The sequence below is a fragment of the Mesoplodon densirostris genome, chromosome 3, assembly GCF_025265405.1.
Source record: "Mesoplodon densirostris isolate mMesDen1 chromosome 3, mMesDen1 primary haplotype, whole genome shotgun sequence".
NCBI lineage: Eukaryota > Metazoa > Chordata > Mammalia > Artiodactyla > Ziphiidae > Mesoplodon > Mesoplodon densirostris.
In genome coordinates this window covers 147,707,245-147,727,562 of record NC_082663.1, presented here as the reverse complement: position 1 = coordinate 147,727,562, position 20,318 = coordinate 147,707,245, and the positions used below count along the sequence as shown (strand labels likewise).

At 44.2% G+C, this 20,318-nt stretch overlaps 1 protein-coding gene across 4 annotated transcripts in view; it reads right to left on the bottom strand.

Moving 5' to 3' along the window:
• Window positions 1–20,318, bottom strand: part of INSR (insulin receptor) — a 131,100-nt gene that overhangs the window by 105,328 nt on the left and 5,454 nt on the right. For all 4 annotated transcript variants that reach the window (XM_060094283.1, XM_060094285.1, XM_060094286.1 and 1 more), the window contains exon 2: window positions 7,592–8,143. In XM_060094283.1, the coding sequence (XP_059950266.1) occupies window positions 7,592–8,143 (552 nt within the window). The remainder of the gene's footprint in view (window positions 1–7,591; window positions 8,144–20,318) is intronic.

Below are 20,318 nucleotides of genomic sequence, written 5' to 3'. Positions count from 1 at the left end.
AGATCCCACAAGCCGCGCGGTGTGGCCAAAAATTAAAAATTGAAATTAAACAATAGAAATTAAAAATAAATTTAAAATACCAATCATCTCAGTGATAAAGAAGTTACGAAGACCACAGAATTTTTTCAGGATAGTTCTTTTAATTCTCTCCTAGACTTTTAAAGAGATCTTTGACAAAACAAAAAGGAATAAATATGAATGAAAGACTCAAGCAGCCCACTGTACTACATGATCTACCCTCTTTTTCTCTAATTGTTGTTATTATTCAAGATCCCAAGCACATGTTGGACTTTTCTGTTTTCTGCATGGACTACAATGGCATAGCCACAAAGGAATTTAATTTATCAATAGTCTGCTGTGTTATCTAGAGAACATGATGATTTCCAGGTGCCCTGGCACCAAATATGTCTAGAACCACCAGTCTGATGACTCAGTGGAAAGAGGGGGGTCTATCTTCTTTTTTTTTAAATTTATTTATTTATTATTTATTTATTTATTATTATTATTATTTTAAGTTTAGTTTTGGCTGCGTTGGGTCTTCGTTGCTTCCCGTGGGCTTTCTCTAGTTGCGGCGAGTGGGGGGCTTCTCTTGTTGCGGAGCATGGGCTCTAGGCGCACGGGCTTAGTTGCTCCGCAGCATGTGGGGTCTTCCCGGACCAGGGCTCAAACCCGTGTCCCCTGCATTGGCAGGCGGATTCTTAACCACTGCGCCACCAGGGAAGTCCTCAACGGGGGGGGGGGGCTGGGGGGGGGCGGGGGTGTGTCTATCTTGCCTTGACATCTCCTGCTGGCTGGGCTCACTCAGATGGTTAATTCATTCCTGCCTTTTATCTCCCCAGACACACTGAGAGGTCCTGGGGGGCAAGAATGACACCTCATTCTTTGCAGTCCCCTCCACTCAGTGTCAGCAAGTAGCAGAGGACTGTGTTGGCCTGATGCTGGGATATTTCCAACTTCCACTGAAAACAGTCTCTACCCCCAAAAGTCCCCCTCATCTTTACAAGGTGCACATTCAAGAACAGATGCTGGCACGTTTTTTTTCTTTAAAGGGCCATACAACCTTTGTTCCTACAGCAGCCACAGGCAAGATGTAAATGAATAAAGCATGACTGTATTCCAACGAAATGTGATTTATATGCTACTTGCATATAATTTTCACCTCTCACAAAATATTATTCTTTAGATTTTCCCTTCAACCTTTTTTTTTTAAACGTTTTTTCTTTTTTTTTAGAAGATGTTGGGATAGGAGTTTTATTAATTTATTTATGCTGTGTTGGGTCTTCGTTTCTGCGCGAGGGCTTTCTCTAGTTGTGGTGAGCGGGGGCCACTCTTCAACGCGGTGCGTGGGCCTCTCACTATCGCGGCCTCTCTTGTTGCAGAGCACGGGCTCCAGATGCGCAGGCTCAGTAGTTGTAGCTCAGGGGCCCAGTTGCTCCGCCACATGTGGGATCCTCCCAGACCGGGGCTCGAACCTGTGTCCCCTACATTGGCAGGTAGATTCCCAACCACTGCGCCACCAAGGAAGCCCCAACCTTTTTATTTTTTAAAATTGATTTTATTGAAGTATAGTTGATTTACAATATTGTATTAGTTTCTGGTATACAGCCAAGTGATTCAGTTATACATATACATTCTTGTTCATATCCTTTTCCATTATGGTTTATTACGGGATATTGAATATAGTTCCCTGTGCTATACAGTAGGACCTTGCTGTTTATCCGTTCTATATATAATAGTTTTCATATGCTAATCCCAAACTCCCAATCCCTCCCTCCCTCCCTCCCCTCCCCTCCCCTCCCCCTTGGCAACCACAAGTCTGTTTTCTATGTCTGTCCCCTCAACCTTTTTAAAGTATAAAAAACATTCTTAGCTCACAGGCCATACGAAAATGCTGAAGGGCTGAATTTGGCCCGTGGGTCGTAGTTTGCTGACTGGTCAAGGGCTTTAGACCTGACAAGCCTAAGATCAAGCCATTTCCCAGCAAGGTCTCCTAGAGTAAGTTTCTTAATTACTATCCAAGCCTGAGTGTCCCCTCTGCAAAATGGGAATAACATCTTCTCATAGGCTATGGTGAGGATTCTATGAGGCAGAGCTTGTCAAATTCTTAGCACAGGGCTTAGCACATAGTACGTGCTCAATAAGCATCAGCTAGTAATAAGTGGTCAAAGAGCATCAGCTAGTAATAAGTGGTCAAAGATGTCATTGTTCATCTATATGACAGGTCCTGGGGACACAACAATCAATACCATGCTCCCTGTGTTCAAGAGAACTTAGTCTGATGGAGGAGGCAGCTAACTTAAGCCAGGATGAAAGAAGACACCCAGATGGCCATGAGGCCCAGGAAAGGATGCTCAACATCACAATTCATTAGAGAAATGCAAATCAAAACTACAGTGAGGTACCACCTCACACCCGTCAGAATGGCCATCATCAAAAAGTCTACAAACAATAAATGCTGGAGAGGGTGCGGAGAAAAGGGGACCCTCCTACACTGTGGGTGGGAATGGAGAACCGTATGGCGGTTCCTTAAAAAAACTAAAAATTGAACTACCATATGATCCAGCAATCCCACTCTTGGGCCTATACCTGGAGAAAAACATAATTAGAAAAGACACAGGTACCCCAATGTTCATTGCAGCACTATTTACAATAGCCAGGACATGGAAGCAACATAAATGTCCATTGACAGATGAATGGATAAAGAAGATGTGGTACATATATACAATGAATATTACTCAGCCATGAAAAAGAATGAAATAATGCCATTTGCAGTGGCATGGATGGACCTAGAGATCGTCATACTGAGTGAAGGCAGTCAGACAGAGAAGAACAAATATTATACGATATTGGGCTTCCCTGGTGGCGCAGTGGATAAGAATCCACCTGCCAATGCAGGGGACATGGGTTCGAGCATGCCACGGAGCAATTAAGTTTGCGAGCCACAACTACTGAGCCCACATGCCGCAACTACTGAAGCCCGCGTGCCTAGAGCCTGTGCTCCGCAACAAGAGAAGCCACCACAATAAGAAGCCCGCGCACCGCAATGAAGAGTAGCCCCTGCTCACCGCAACTAGAGAAAGCCCACGCGCAGCAACGAAGACGCAATGCAGCCAAAAATAAATAAGTAAATTTTAAAAATATATATTATATGATATTGCTTATATGTTGAATCTAAAAAAATGCTACAAATGAACCTATTTACAAAGCAGAAATAGAGTCATAAATGTAGAAAACTTATGTTTACCAAGGGGTAAGGGTGGGTGGGATAAATTGGGAGATTAGGATTGACATATACACACTACTATATATAAGATAGATAACTAATAAGAACTACTGTATAGCCCAGGGAACTCCACTCAGTACTCTGTAATGGCCTCTATGGGAATAGAATCTAGAAAAGAGTGGATATACGTGGATATCGTATCGTACTAGACTCCAATAAAAATTAATTAAAAAGAAAAAGAAAAAGAGGGGATGAGAAGGGCTATAGGAAAAAGCAGCCAGAATGTTGGCAGGGGCAAATTCTAGGGCATCTCCCCACCCCAGCTTTCTTTGTTCTCTGCAGTTTCCCAACTTCACACAATGAGCCAGGAAAGCACAACGGTTAAGAGCTCAGATTCTGAGGCAGAATACCTGGGTTTTGGGTTCAAATCCCAGCTCTACTACTTACTAGCAATGTGACCCTGGGCAAGTGGCTTAACCTTCTGGGGCCTCCAGGAACTCATCTGTAAGGAGGAATTGCTGGCAGAACTTGCTGCAGTATGGTAAGCAAAGCACTTAGAACAGTGTCTGGCACAAAACAAGCATTCACTGTCGAGAAGATTCTGATTATTACAGTACCAAAGGCAAAGTTAAAAAAAAAATTGGAAGAAGGGGAAAACAGTTGCAATCTGAAGCTCAAACCTCTGTCTAAAAGCAAACCCTTCAAGAGAGAATGTACATGCACTTAAATAGGTAGTGTTTAATATAAATAGAGCACCTCAGCTTTCAGAGACTCTGAAACGTGGCTGGAAACTCAAACTTAGGAAGGAGAGACTCGCCTCCCTTTACCTCCTGCTCCTGCCGTATGTGGCATCAACAACCAGTTTCCTGGCACCCATCATGCCCCAGACTCACCAACCCCTCTGACTGGCAGTGAGCAGCTGGGGTGGCCTCCCAGGAAAAAAAAAATGCCAGTGGGCTTGCCTGGGGCAGCTGGTCAAGCAAGCCCTGTGGTTTCTGGTCCCCGGCCCCCCACCAAAAGCCCAGAGCTTGGGGTCCCCAGAGCCTTGGAAGCTGAGGCACCAGTAAGCAGAGTGATCTTCCCTCTGGGGCCATAGGTCCAAGCACCCAGCCCTCATCAGCAAGTCACATGGTGGGCTTTCCTCTGCCTGCCCCAAGACCAAAGTCAGAAATGGAGCCAAGCTTTGGCAGACACTTACCCAGTGGCCGGTCTGCCACTGAGCTGTGTATTTCAAATGGTTAAGATGGTAAACTTTATGTTATGTGTATTTTACCACAATAAAAGAAATTGAAAGGGAAGAAAGCCTGAGCTGAGTTGTACTTGATAGACAAGAGTGTAGGTTCAGGGCTTCCCTGGTGGCGCAGTGGTTGAGAGTCCACCTGCCGATGCAGGGGACACGGGTTCGTTTCCCGGTCTGGGAAGATCCCACGTGCCGTGGAGCGGCTGGACCCATGAGCCATGGCCGCTGAGCCTGTGCGTCCGGAGCCTGTGCTCCGCAACGGGAGAGGCCACAACAGTGAGAGGCACGCGTACCGCAAAAAAAAAAAAAAAAAAAAAGAGTGTAGTTTCAAAAAACAATCATTTCTTGACATCTGTGACCAGGACAGGACAACGCTTCTTCTAGGGGACACCACCACTGATTACAAACCAGGAGCAAACATCGATGCCAGATGCCAGGAACAGGTATCCGGCAGGTCTCCGCCACAGCCGTACGTGTAGAGCCACACCTTCTCCAGTGATGAAACCCCCAGTGCTGGCAAAATAAGCCCTGCTCTCAAAAGCACAAGATAAAAAATTTTAAAAATAAAAGAACCTGCTCAAAACATCAGGGACATTTTTGCAGATAATACCATCCTGGATATTTTGACTAAAATGAGAACAGAAATAAATCCACAGAGGAATGTCTTAAATTATATCTCAAGATATGTAAGCCTGGAGCATTTCAAACAAGACCTGAATTTGGAAAACGGAGCATTGAGATAAAAGACTATTCACTGTTTTCCCTGGTACCCCAGCTAGAAGTAGCTCACCCGTCTTTAAACAGAGGGGGGCACCCACACACACAACACAACACACACACACACATACACACACACACACACACACACACACTATTTTTGTGTCTCAGATGCGGTGCAAACCCCAGCCATCTTTTCTTAGCTGTGTGGCCTTAGGCAAGTTAAGTAACCTCTCTGGTCTCTAAAACAAAGATAACGGAGCTCCCCTTGCAGCTGTGTGTCCTCGTAACATGGTAGGTCCTACACAGCCTCTCCTCCCCTCACCATCAGAGAACATCACCCCCTCACCTCCAAATTCATCTGGATGGTCTCTCCCACCCAACTTACTCACCCACACCCCGACCCCCACCCCCACCTCGAAGTCTCCCTGTTCTACGAAATTCCAAACCCACGGGTGGTCCTCTACTTCAGCCAAGACTCTGCCCCAGCTTTGATCCTTCTTCTTGGTCATAGCTTGGCTTCTCTGTGTCCCTGACCTACCGACGTTCCCAAGGTTTTTCCACAATATAATAATCATTGTTCCCTCCTATATCTACAAACCACCAGATTCTCTTTTCCTTCACCAACCGCCCTCTCAAAAGAGAGGTCTCCACTCTCTCACCTCCTGTTTCCTCCCTTCCAGCATTCACAGAATGGAAGGACTCCCTGGGGCTCGAAGGAGTCCTCCCTGCTGAGTCTATAGATTCTACTCAGGACTCACCCTGTGTGGCTTCCCCATAGCTTTGGGCTCAGGTGAGAAGACCCTCCTTTCTCCCTTCCCTTATCTTTTATGATACAACCCTTAAGCCCCCTGCTCACTTTCTCCCGCCTCCATCTCACATTTGCTAAGTCTTCCCAGGGAATTTCACAACGTGTGAAAAGAGTCAATAAAACAATAAACAAGTAATGAGTGTGTGTGTGGAACTAGACTTCCTGGATATCAAAACATTATAAAACTATACATATTAGAAAAGTAACAGCCCCGGTGCAAGGAAAGGCAGACATATTTATGGATACCCAGAAACAGACCCCAAATCAATGACGAACAGGTAAATTTCTGCAATATCTGGGGTTGAGATCCCAACTAGTTATTTGGGGGGAAATGGATATCCTTTTGAATCATGCACACAAACAGGTCCCAAATGCCCAGGACAAAAATTTTTTTAATGATAACAATTAAAGTTAAGATAGAAAATTTGGAGGAAAAAAACGTTCATTTTACGGATAGAAAGGGACTTTCTAAGCATAAAATAATGAGAGGCATGCAAAAACCCAGCTCTGAACTCCATAAACATTTTAAGCTTCTCTGGCAACTGACAGCCAGAGTATATTCATCAAAAACACCTGAACAAAAACACCTGAAAACATAACTGGAAAAGAGTTAACAGTCTTCGCTATGAAAACAACATGCAGATTAATACTTCAAAAACCACTAAGGTACTAAAAGATAAATGGACAAAGGATATGAACAGGAAGAGAAAACCCAAATGATAAATAAACATGTTTTAAAAGGTTCAACCCTGATAGCAATCAAAGAAATGCAAATAGAAACAATGACAACACACCAGCTCCTCCTTCCAGTAAATTATGAAAGATTTTTCAAACAACACTCAAAGCTAGCCAAGGTGTTCCCTCTCAGCCAATGCTAGGAGGAGTGCCCGTTGGTACGTTTCCGGAAAGCCATTTGGCAATCGCTATCAAGAAACTTTGACCCAGAAATTTCACTTCTGGAAGAGCAAAACCCGAAGGAAAAAAAAAAATGTTCGATAAAGCTTCGACACCAAAATGTTCATCCCTCTTTGTGGAAACTAGAAATAATCTAAATGCCCAACGACAGAGAAAGTTAACTAAATTCAGACACAACAGAGCCACTAGCAGGAAGTATCCCCCAATAACTGTGAAACAAGGATGTTTTGCTTTTATCCTTTACACAGTTCTTTTTCCAAATGTCTACCACAAGCAGTCATACTTCTAGAATCAGATAAGAAATACATTTGTTTTTGTTTTGTTTTGTTTTTGACAATAAAGCCCATTCTCATCTGGTCTCTCAAGCAAGAGGAACATTCAACCATCTAGCTCAGGAGTTGGCAAAATCTGGCCCAACACTTGGTTTTGTAAATAAAGTTTTATTGGAACTCAGCCACGCCCACTTGCTTATTGCACCTCCTTGCAGGGCGGCTGCTTTCCCACTCCAATGGCAGGGCTGAGTAGTTGCAACAGAGACCATACAGACCGAAAAGTTTAAAGTATTTAACATCTGAGTCTTTGCAAAAAAAGGTTTGCCACCACCTGAGCTAGTGAATGTCTCCAGCTTCTTTCTAATGAACAAGCCAAGAGAAATGGTTTAGAACCGCTGAGAACCTCAACGTACCTTTCTGGCAGTGGCTGTGCGTCCAACACCGCTCCACAAATTGCCCGTTGATGACGGTGGCAGGGCAGTTGGTCTTGCCCTTCGCGGCGCCTGGACAAATGTCCCCACACTCCTCATTGTCGTCTTTGTTCAGCACGATGTAATTATCCTCCACGGAATCCAGGATGCGAGACCAGTCGATAGTGGCCAGGTAGCAGAGTTCATTGTTCTTCTCGATGCGGACGGAGCCCCGAGTAATGTTCATCAAGTTGTAGAGGCCAAGCTCCTTCAGGTGAACCATCTCGAAGATGACCAGCGCGTAGTTAAAGAAGAGGCGGGAGCCCCGGATGACCGTGAGGTTGGGGAACAGGTCCTTCAGGCTCTCCAGCCCGTAGACCCGGAAGAGCAGCAAGTAATCAGTGATCATGGTGAGCTTGGGGAAACTGAGGTCTCGGAAGTCCTCAGGTCTCGTTTTGAACATCAATAGGATCTGCAAATGTCCTTCGATGACCGAGCAGTTGGCCAGCTCGTGCAGCCGGGTGAGGTTATTCCGGATATCCATGCCAGGGCACACTAGAAGGGCAAACAAGCAGAGAGCAAGACAGGTGAACAAACACCCCACGGATGGTTTATAAGAATTAGTGTCAGGGCCAGCCACATGGGCATATGACCTGGGTCCCACACCCGCTCAGAAGGGCCCTGCCCTTGGCTTAATGCTCTTCCGTCTTGAAATCCTGAATTATTTTTGAGGGAGGGGTCCCAAGGTTTCATTCTGAACTGGACCCTGTAAGTTCTACAGCCAGCCCAGTTCAGTGGCTTTCTCTGTAAGGTGTCTGTGCCTAAGTAATTACTCCTGAAAGGCAAATCATCATAATAATAATTCCTTTGGCAGTACCCATTAGAAGCCTTAAAAGCATCGCATCAAATATGATGCAATGAAGACATTGGGATTACAGGGGATTGAGTAATGCAGCAGGTGTGGAAGGGGAAAGGGGAGCCGTCCCCAGTGAGTCGATGTGGAAGATCTTCAGGAAATGGATTTATGGGGATAAAGGTGCCCACGTCAGAAATGGGGCAAGGAGAGCTGACTTCGTTTTGCCAATTCTCCCACTTTCCTAACACTCCTTCCCAACCCACCCTCCTGGCAGGCAGCCAAGGTCTAATTACCTTTCACCTGGGTGTGGCAAGGGCGTCCCAGAGAGTCTGATCTCCCCTGCACAAACACCCTGCACTCCCATTCTCCTGCAGGTGGTCCCTCCCTTGCTCTGACACCCTCTATGTCTCCCCATGACCCTGCACTTTCCTCTTGCGGCCCTCAAGGTTCTGCCCCACCATCCCCTGCACCATGTGAAACAGGCCTGCCCACTACTCTCCAATTCCAAGGGGGCCTTCCAAGCCTTCCCTATAACATGACCTATGAAGAGGAATAAGTGAAATAATGCAGGCACCCAAGCAGTGGCTGGCACACAGTAAGTGCTCAATTAATGTCAGCTATTTTGTTGTTGTATATTTCTCCCAAACATATCACAGTGTCACCTCTAGGCTCTGTGCCTACATTCCCCTAGACCAGGGTGGGAAAATATTTTCTATAAGGGCTCAGATAGTGAATATGTTCCGCTTTGCAGTCAGTCTCTGTTTAGACTACTCCACTCCACCATTATAGCTCAAAAGCAGCCAGAGACAGTGAGTGGATATGGCTGTGTTCCAATAAAAGTTGATTATAAAAGCAGGCTGTGGGTCGGTGTTTCCCCCTGGGGTGGTAGTTTGGTGACCCTTGCCTTAGTCCAACAAAGCCCAACAGAACTTCTGCAATGATAGAGATGTTCTGTCCACTCACTGGCCACTATGGAAGCCACCAGCCATTTGTGGCTGTCTAGCACTTGAAATGCGACTGATATGAGACTGAGGAACTGAATATCTGATTTTACTTTAGATAGTGTAAACAGAAATAGACACATGTAGCTAGTGGCTACTGGACTAAACAGGGTAGCCCTAGCCCCTTTGACTGTCAAAGTCCTTTATACCTTAGCTCCCTATTTTGAAATCCAGCTCATCATCCTTCAAGATCCAGTTCAAATGCCACCTCCTCCAGGAAGCCTTCTCTGATTTCCTTTCCTCCATATACTTATTTGGATCTTTCCCTCCTCCTGTGTTCCTTATATTGGAGTTAACATTCAGTAGAACGGAATTCTTTAGACAGCCTCTCCTTGCCAAAACACAAACACACACACATACACTCACTCACTCAGAAATTGGGAGGCAGCTTCAAGGGGACCAGGACGGCAGTTCCAGCCCCACTCACTCATGCCACCCAAGGCTGAGGCTCCCAGCTTCAGCCACATCAACAGCATCTACATACAGAGATCTGGACAGATACCACGCCACTGACACCTCCCAACAAGCTTTATCCGCACCCCACAGAAGGGAAAACTGGATCTCTAGGAGGCAAAGCCCATCAGCCAAGGACATACGACCCACTAGTAACATTCAGGGTTGCCAGATTTAGCAAATAAAAATGCAGGATGCCCAGTTAACTTTGAATTTCAGATGAGCAGCAGTACATTTTAGGATAAGTATATCCCATGCAATGTTTGAGACATACTTATCCTTAAAAATTACTCATCGTTTATGTTAAATTCAAATTTAACTTGGTGTCCTGGATTATATCTGGCAGTATACAGCTTAGACTCAGCCACAGGTCTGGTCTTCTCAAGCCTGAGCCTCACACTCTATGTTTTACACACACACACACACACACACACACACACACACACTAAATTGTGAAATTGATACAGGTACAAAGAACACCAGCCCACCATCCTCCCCAAGTTGTGTCAGAACCAAAATCAGATATGAATATGCATTCAAAGATTAACCAGCTGTTGGACATCCAGGAAATGTAAATCCAAACCACAATGATACCACTTCACTCCTACCAGGATGGCTAAAATTAAAGACAGACAATAACAAGTGTTGATGAGGATGTGGAGAAATCAGAACCCTCCTACATTACTGGTGGGAATGGAAAATGGTACAGCTGCTGTTGTGGAAAATAGATTAGCAGTCCCTCAAAAGGTTAAACAAAGAGTTACCATATAACCCAGCAACTTCACTCCCAGGTAGATACCCAAGAGAAATGAAAACATAGGTCCACACAGAAATGTGTGTACAAATGCCCATAGCATCATTATTCATGATAGCCAAAAAGTGGAAACAAGCCAAATGTCCATGAACTGATAAATAAATAAACAAAATGTGGCATGTCCATACAAAGGAAGATAATTCAGCAATAACAGGGGAGAAGCACTGACACCTGCTACAACAGGGATGAACCTTGAAAACATCAGGCTCAGTGAAAGAAGCCAGTCACAAAAGACCACGTCTGGCATGATTCCATTTACATGAAATGTCCAGAATAGGCAAATCCCTAGAAAGTAGATTAGTGGTTTCAAGGGGCTTGGAGAGGGGGAAATGAGGAGTGACAGCTAAAGAGTATGGGATTTCTTTGGGGGGTGATGAAAATGTTCTAAAATTGATTGTAGTGATGGTTGCCCAACTCTGTGAATGTACTAATGTACTAAGAATCACTAAATTTAAACTTTAAATGGGTGAATTGTATGGTATTGAATTAGATCTCAATAAAGTTGTTATTAAAAAATTAAACAACTATAACTGTAGTGAACAACAAAGAACTGCTTTTTTTTTTAATCTCCAATGACTCTAACTCAACTCATTAAAGCTGTAGGTGTCCCTATTAGTCTAAGACAATAGAGCAATTTACTGCGTGAACAGAAAATACCCAGAGGATGTTAGAGATGGTGCCAGCAATAGATGTCAGACCTTGTACTGGCTTTTAATACCTCTGGGTGGGAACTGAAAGATGCTTCAGGTCCTCAGTAAGTGACACCTGGTTAATCACCACTCTCCACACAGGAAGGGAAGGACCATGAGGACCGGGGGAGGAGGGGGGGTCCTGGTGACAGCTAATAACAATTACCATGTAAAGCACTTGGCCATGTTCCGGCAGACACATTCTCTTGATGAATTCTCAGAATAATCCCAGAGGAGGTGGATAAACGAAATGTGGTCCATGCCCATTTTTGTGATGAGCAAATCAAACTCACACAGGCTGAGTTTTAAGGGGTAATGCTAGGATTTCAACCCAGCAATTAAATGCAAAGTTTATGCTTGAACTATGTTACAGTTTCTCCGTCTTTGTTCTTTAAAAACATACCAAATTAAGAAGCAGGTGAATCTGACTTAAATAAGGAAACAATGAAATAATGTTCATGCAGTGACAACCTGGAGGAAGCTTGTTAAAGACAGTTTCCTTCGTTCACTCCTTCAGCAACTATCTGCTGAGGACCTGTTTCTGCTGTTCCAAGGACTGGAAGTGCTTCAAGGAATAGGACAAGAGGGATAGGACAATAGGATAGGGAGATACATGTATACATATAGCTGATTCACTTTGTTATACAGCAGAAACTAACACAACATTGTAAAGCAATTATATTCCAATAAAGATGTTAAAAAAAAAAAAAAAAAAAAGGAATAAGACAGAGTCTGCCCTGGATCTCACAGACTAATAGTTGCTATTAACTACCCAAATCAACTGAAAGTATAACTGAGGAGGATATCTCAGTTATTCAAGGACAGCTTCAGGGGCTAGAAGAGATAATAAAAATGAGCTATTTGACTAAGTCCAGGACAATCAAGGAGGGCTTCCCGGAGGAGGTAACACCAGAACTAAAACCTACACAAACAGTGCAATAAGTTCTGCCTACTTCATTGGAAGGTCAAGAGCTGTAGCTTGTCGCTGTAGGTCACAAGAGTGTGTAGGGCCTAGAGCAGCCTTATCCAATAGAAACATGATGTGAGCCACATAGAATTTTAAATTTTCTCTATAGAGGTAAAAAAGAAACAGTGAAATTAAATATTCTTAATTTAACCCAATGTATCCCAAAACTTCACTTCAGCATGTAAGCAATACAAAAAAAAAAAAAAAAAAAAATCTATGGGATTTTTTTCACACTATGCTTCTCAAATGCCACGTGTTTTATACACTTGCACCAGGTCTCAATTCAGATGCTAAATTTTTATCAGAAATACTCAATCTGTATATGCAGATTTCACAAAATGAATCACTGAAAAGGTAGGTTCTTTGTATCCTCAAATTGTTCCAAGCAAGAGTTGTTCAATAACAGAATCAAGCATTGATTTTTTGACATTTCAATCAACTAATGTTAAATAAGGCTTTACATTCACATTTTTTACATTTAAATGAATTAAAGTTAAATAAAAGTAAAAATTTAGTTGCCCTGGCCACAATTTCAAGAGCACCATGTGGATAGTGGCCGCCATATTGGATGGCACAGCTATAGACCGTTTCCATTAAAGCAGACCGTTCTGTTGGACAGTGCTGGTCTAGAAGTTCCCCCTTGGCCAGAAGAATCTAAAAATTTCCCAGAAGGAGAGAAGACTGACATGAGAGCCATCTTGGAAAGTGTCCCCTCTCCCCTGGTTTTCTCTCTATCATGAAAAGAGCAAAGAGGTACTAAGGATCTGGGAGAGAGGTATCTAGAAGATTCTGAAACTCCTTTACAATGCTAAGAGTTATACTTTCTGCTTTCAAGCCTGAATGTACTCATTCCTTAGTCTTGACATTCTTCAAACGCTCCCTAGTGACCTACCTGGGGCCACATGTTCCTCCCCGCATTCCTTCCAGTCTTAACAGGGCTTCTTCCAAAATTCAGGCATCCTGGCCAACAAGCCTTAGGTTCAGGTGTCAGGCCACCACCACCCACACCAGTTTCAGGGCATGCTAGAAACCCAACAGATCTGGCTTCCCACTCCAGCATGGGCACCTGCCAGCTGTATAATCCTGAGCCATAAACTCAATTTCTGTGTGCCTCGGTTTCCTCACCTGTAAATGATGATGATCACATGATGAAAGGTATGAAGAACAGATGAGAACTGGGGTCTGGCCACATGTATATATTAGTTCTTCACTCTAAGATACATGGAACCAATTCCCACATTTATTCCCTTCATAAATTAGAACTTGGGCACACCAAGGTACCAGATACCCTTATGATTCTCCACCTGCCTGCAAGACTGGCTCTTAAAATTGACTTCAGCCAAGAAATCCCCTGGTGGTTCAGTGGTTAAGACTTTGTGCTCCCAATGCAGGGGGCAAGGGTTCGATCTTTGGTCGGGGAAGTAAGGTCCCACATGCCATGGGTTACAGCCAAAAATAAAAAATAAAAATTGATTTCAGCCAGAGTGTGTGAGATGGATTCTGCTGGAAACTGCTGGAAACGGAAGGGCAGTAAATATCCCGAGGGTGCAGGCAACAGGCAAACTGTAGCCCAGATAGATTTTCTAGAAGAGGAAAGAAATTGAGGCTCAGAGAGGAACATGTCCTCCTCAAGGTCACAAAGCAAGGAGGAGACAGACCTGTGATTTAAACCCAGTATATTAGTCTACTGGGGCCACCCTAACAAAGGACCACAGACTAGGTGGCTTAAACAAGATAAATTTATTTTCTCCCAATTCTGGAGGCTAGAAGTCTAAGAACAAGGTGTCAGCAGGATTGATTCCTTCTAAGGCCTCTCTCCCTGGCTTGTAGATGGCCGTCTTCTCCTTGTGTCCTCACCTGATCTTCCCTCAGTGTGTGTCTGTGTCCTAATCTCCTCTTATAAGGACATCAGTCTTATTAAAGGCCACCCTAATTATCTCATTTTTACCTTGATTACCTCTTTAAAGACCCTATCTCCAAAGACCGTCACATTCTGAGGTGTTAGGGTTAGGACTTCAACACGTTAATTTGGCTGGGGGGGGACGGGGGGGAACACAATTCAGTCTATCACATAGGTCCCCAGGGCACCAGCACCTGTGCCCTTAGCCATCACACAGGGTTCCTCAAAGTGTGCTCTGTGGACCAACAGCATCAGAATCACCTGGGGCGGTGGGGGGTTGGGGGGGCAGGTGTATGTTAAAATGCAGATCCCTAGGCCCAGCTCTAGACCAAATGAATCAATATCTCAGGGAGCCAGGCCCAAGAATCTGCATTTTAAACAAGGTCCCCAAGGATATGGTAGGGCCTCAAGTAGGACAGACATACCGTCTACCCAACCTGGGCCACCTCTCCGGCAGGGGTTCTTTCCAGCTCCCATTCTTCTGCACCACCCATTCCTCTGAGCACTTTGCCCCAGGATCAATGCCATCAGATACCTTCTTTGGGGCTGTTGATTGTTGCTAGAGGGAACCGCATAAGCACGGCTAGACCCACACCCATTTATTCTACCTGAGTTCCTAGATGCTGTGTTTCAGAGCCACTTCTGACCTCAGTTCTTGTCTTGGTCAGCTTGGGCTCCAATAACCAGATGCCATAGACTGGTGGGGTTAAACAACAGACATTTATTTCTCACAGCTCTGAGGCTAGAAGTCCAAGATCAAGGCAGCTAGCATGGTCAATTTCTGGTGAAAGCTCTCTTCCTGGCTTGCAGACGGCCAACTTCTCACTGTGTCCTCACATGGTCTTTCCTTGGTGCACGCGTGCAGAAAGGGAGAGATCTTTCTCTGTCTCCTTCTTCTTTTAAGGTCACCAGTCCTATCAGTTTAGGGCCATCCTCTTATGACCTCGTTTAACTTTAATTACCTTCTAAAAGCTCTCTCTCCAAATACAGTCACATTGGGGGTTAAGGCTTCAACCCATGAATGGGGAGGAGGGAGGTGGCCAGTCAGACCATAGCAGTCCTTTTTCAGCCAAACCTTTTGCTCCTAACTTCAAGCCATCCTATCCTCTCCAGGACCTGCCTCCTCTCGGCTAGACTTTGCTTCCTGCTTTGGACAAACATGTATCAATTCTTTCTCCAACCCATACTTAGAGTATGGTTTCATTTCCCATGCAGTCAGTGTTTCACTAGAATGCACCTCCAATGTGCAGACCAATGTCTATGGGGACCCAGACAGATATACCCAGTCTGTACTGAAAGGGAAGGAGAATGGGGTGGGTGATGAAGCCAGAGAGGCGAGGAAGGAGGCCTCTGACCCAGTTCCATAAGGATGAAGCAGGCATCCATGGGTGAAAAGGGGGAAGAAGGGTGCTTGGGGCACAGGAAGCAAATGCAAGCACATGAAGAAGAGGGAACCCCAAGGAACTGCAGTCATGAGCTTGGCGAAGTGAGATTGCACACCACACAGTTGAGGCCAGGCTCCACTGCCAGGGGCATGGACTGAGCTGGCAGCTACAGAAGGACCAAAGCAGGAAGTAGAAAAATCTCTCTGGCAGCAGGGAAGAGAAGGTACTGGATGAGGCACTCTGGAACCACATCTATGGCATGGCCTAGGGGGGCCTATTATGGGGGTGGGTACAAGGAATTAGCATCAATGGGACTTGGTCCCCAGGGAGGTGGAGGAGAGGGGGAAGAAGTGAGGGTCCTCTCTTAGTGAACCTGGAGAGGACCAGATAGGACCAGTTTAGGGTGGCAAGGACAACAGGTTCAGTTTGGGGCATATTGAGTCTGTAGGGACTTTGGGATGCTCCCAGATGTGGGTCCAGTGGGCACTGGGAAGATGTGGATCTGGAGCTTGGGAAAAGGGGCGGATGCTGGGAGAAGGGATGATGGTAGGTGATAAAACCAGGAGGAGAAAAAGATGGAAGGGGGGCGTGCCTCTGGCGAGCACAATATTTAAGGCCAGGGAACCCGAGAGAGGACAAAAGACCCATAGTCCTCCTGACACCAACACCTTCTACAAGCCTGTCTGAAAGCTCTGGAACATCTAGGCTAATTCCCCCAGTCAGTTCCAAGGTTCTGTCATCCCAGGGACCTCACACATCAAACCACAAGATCATAAGGGGCTTCCAGGACATTTCAGGAGTCCTACCTCCTCGTGTATACAAATAAGGATGGATAGTGCCCACATAAGACACCAGAAAGAAAACCAAGAGAAGTCTCGCAAGAACAAAAAAGTAGCAGATGTCTTTGATACAATGTAACTGAATATAATTAGGAACACCTCAGTGAGAATTCATCCCTTTTCTGATCGTCTGTAAGGAAACAGGATACATCTCTGAAAACAGATTAGCAACAAGAAATCAAGAAAGGCCATCAGAAAACAGGTGGAGCCCTGCCCTCTATCCCTTTGTGTCCAACCACTACCTTTTTCCGCACTGTTAACAAACACGGTTTTTGGAAAGTACCTATGTTTTCCGCATTACCACAAAGGCGTAGGAGAGAAGCAAGAACCTCCTGGTAACAGGCTGCGCTTCCTGAACACAAAACAGAAGCTAACCTATAAACCTGATGGGACACCACACCCGTAAGGAACTGAAAGAAAAACTCAGATTTGACATCAAACTTTAATCCTCATCAGTCTGCCGTGAACTCCAACTGGAACTCATATCCAGTCTGCACTGGGCAACACGGAACAGCACATCTCGCTCTGCCAGAAACAAAATATGTTTCTAAAACCCCTGAAAGCCACTGGGGCGCTCCCTGGCACCAGGGTCAGCAGAACACGGGAGACCCCTCCTCAAGACACAGGCCAGGGGTTTTGTGCCATCTCATGAACTTTCCGAGAGGGAACCAAGGATTTGTGCCCAGATGAAAACACGACAAAAAGGGCGTATGTATTCAAAAAGGATTCTAGGGCTTCCCTGGTGGTGCAGTGGTTGAGGGTCCGCCTGCCGATGCAGGGGACACGGGTTTGTGCCCGGGTCGGGGAAGATCCCACATGCCGCGGAGCGGCTGGGCCCGTGAGCCATGGCCGCTGAGCCTGCGCGTCCGGAGCCTGTGCTCCGCACCGGGAGAGGCCACAACAGTGAGAGGCCCGCGTACCGCAAAAAAAAAAAAAAAAAAAGGATTCTACACGGATGCTGACAAACCCAGTTTCACAAATTTTAAACCCCAGTGATAGGAAACCACCTACAGCAGATTCTCTTTGTTTATGGAAGCTATTTTCTACAATGTTCTCAAGAACACTAATTTGCAAATCCATCAATACCATAACCTTGTTGTATGTGTGTTTCTGTTTAAAAACACCTTATTTAATATACATTGTTGATTCACTAAACACTAGATAGTTCACGCCTGAGCAAAGCTTATCCAGCAAATGTATTTTCTCCGGAAGGTACATCACAGGCTTCTAGCGCTTAGGACCCTAGACAGCACTTCAGAACTATGCATGCGGACCACGGTAAAACAACAAAATCACCAACAAAAAGCACAAGAAAGTGTGAAAAACATGGCACTAAATACATCACAAAAAAGGACATTTTGGGGGAACCTTCCTACACTGTTGGTGGGAATGTAAATTGGTGCAGCCATTATGGAAAACAGTGTGGAGGTTCCTTAAAAAACTAAAAATAGAGTTACCATATGACCCAGCAATCCCACTCCTGGGCATATACCTGGAGAAAACTCTAATTCAAAAAGATAAATGCACCCCAATGTTCACTGCAGCACTATTTACAGTAGCCAAGACATGGAAACAACCTAAATGTCCATCGACAGATGAATGGATAAAGAACATGTGGTGCTTATACACAATGGAATATATTACTCAGCCATAAAAAAAAAAGAATGAAATAATGCCATTTGCAGAAACATGGATGCACCTACAGATTATCATACTAAGTGAAGTAAGTCAGACAAAGACAAATATCATGTGATATCACGTATATGTGGAATCTTTAAAAATGATACAAATGAACTTATATACAAAACAGAAACAGACTCACAGACATCAAAAACAAAGTTATGATTACCAAAGGGAAGGGGGTGGGATAAATTAAGAGTTTGGGATTAACAGATACACACACTATTGTATATAAAATACACAAACAACAGGGACCTACTGTATAGCTCAGGGAACTATATTCAATACCTTGCAATAATCTATAATGGAAAAGAATCTGAAAAAGAATATATACACATATGTATAACTGAATTACTTTGCTGTACACCAAAAACTAACACAAAATTGTAAACCAACTATACTTCAATTAAAAAAATTTTTAAAGGACATTTGTTTTAATCCTTGGGGATTTATGAATTCACAAGAGGAGAGATGCAACAGGAAGGCAAGATGTCACCTTGTTTGATCTGAGCTGGAACATGCATGTCAGATGATTCCAATTTTTTGCCACTTGGTGTATGTCCAGGAATAACCATTAAAGCGCTATTTATTTTGGAGTTACAAGTAAATTTTAGTGAATAGGGGAATTCACAAATATGGAATCCAGGAATAATGAGAATCTTATGAGTACTTAGGTTTTCAATTTTAAGAATATTGGTCCAATTATAAGATACTTTTAAAATATTTTAAGTTAATTTTTACTGGCGTATAGTTGATTTACAGTATTGTGTTAATTTCTGCCGTACAGCAAAATGAATTGGTTATACATATACATATATCCACTCTTTTTTAGATTCTGTTCCCATACAGGTCATTACAGAGTACTGAGTAAAGTTCCCTGTGCTATACAGGAAGTTATTCTTAGCTATTTATTTTATATATAGTAGTGTGTACATGTCAATCCCAATTTATCCCTCCCCTCCTTCTGCCTTGGTAACCGTAAGTTTGTTTTCTGCATCTGGGACTCTATTTCTGTTTTGTAAATAGGTTCATTTGTACCATTTTTTTTAGAGGTATCACCTCACACCACTTAAATGGTCATCATCAAAAAATATACAAACAATAAATGCTGGAGAGGGTATGGAGAAAAAGGAACCCTCCTACACTGTTGGTGGGAATGTAAATTGGTACAGCCACTATGGAGAACAGTATGGAGGTTTCTTGGAAAACTAAAAATAGAGCTACCATATGATCCACCAATCCTACTCCTGGGCACATATCCGGAGAAAACCATAATTTGAAAAGATACATGTACCCCAATGTTCACTGCAACACTATTTACAATAGCCAGGACATGGAAGCAACCTAAATGTCCATCGACAGAGGAACGAATAAAGATGTTGTACATATATACAATGGAATATTATTCAGCCATAAAAAAGAACAAAATAATGCCATTTGCAGCGACATGGATGGATCTACAGATTGTCATAGTTAGTGAAGTAAGTCAGAAAGAGAAAGACAAACATAAGATACTTTTTAAAGTCTAGAGAAAACTATAGGGATGGAGAAGGATCAGTATTGCCAGGGGTTTGAGGTAGGGATGGCAGAACGATAAAGGGATGGCCGGAAGGAGTCTGGGTGGTGATGGATGGGACACTTCTGTATCCCGACTGTGGGGACAGCCACACAACTCTATGCGGGGGCTAAAATGCAAAAACTGTGCACCAAAAAAAGAAGTCAGTTTTAATGTATGACCATTTTAAAAATAAAAATGTTTAAAGATACGCACCAGGCTTCCCTGGTTGGCACAGTGGTTAAGAATCCGCCTGCCAATACAGGGGACACGGGTTCGAGCCCTGGTCCGGGAAGATCCCACATGCCGCGGAGCAACTAAACCCATGCACCACAACTACTGAGCCTGCACTCTAGAGCCTGAGAGCCACAACTACCGAGCCCACGTGCCACAACTACTGAGTCCACGTGCCACAACTACTGAAGCTCGCATGCCTGGAGCCCGTGCTCCACAACAAAAGAAACCACCGCAATGAGAGGCCCGCGCACTGCGACAAAGAGTAGCCCCCGCTGTCTGCAACTAGAGAAAGCCTGTGCACAGCAACAAAGACCCAACACAGCCAAAAATAAATAAAATAAAAATAAACAAATT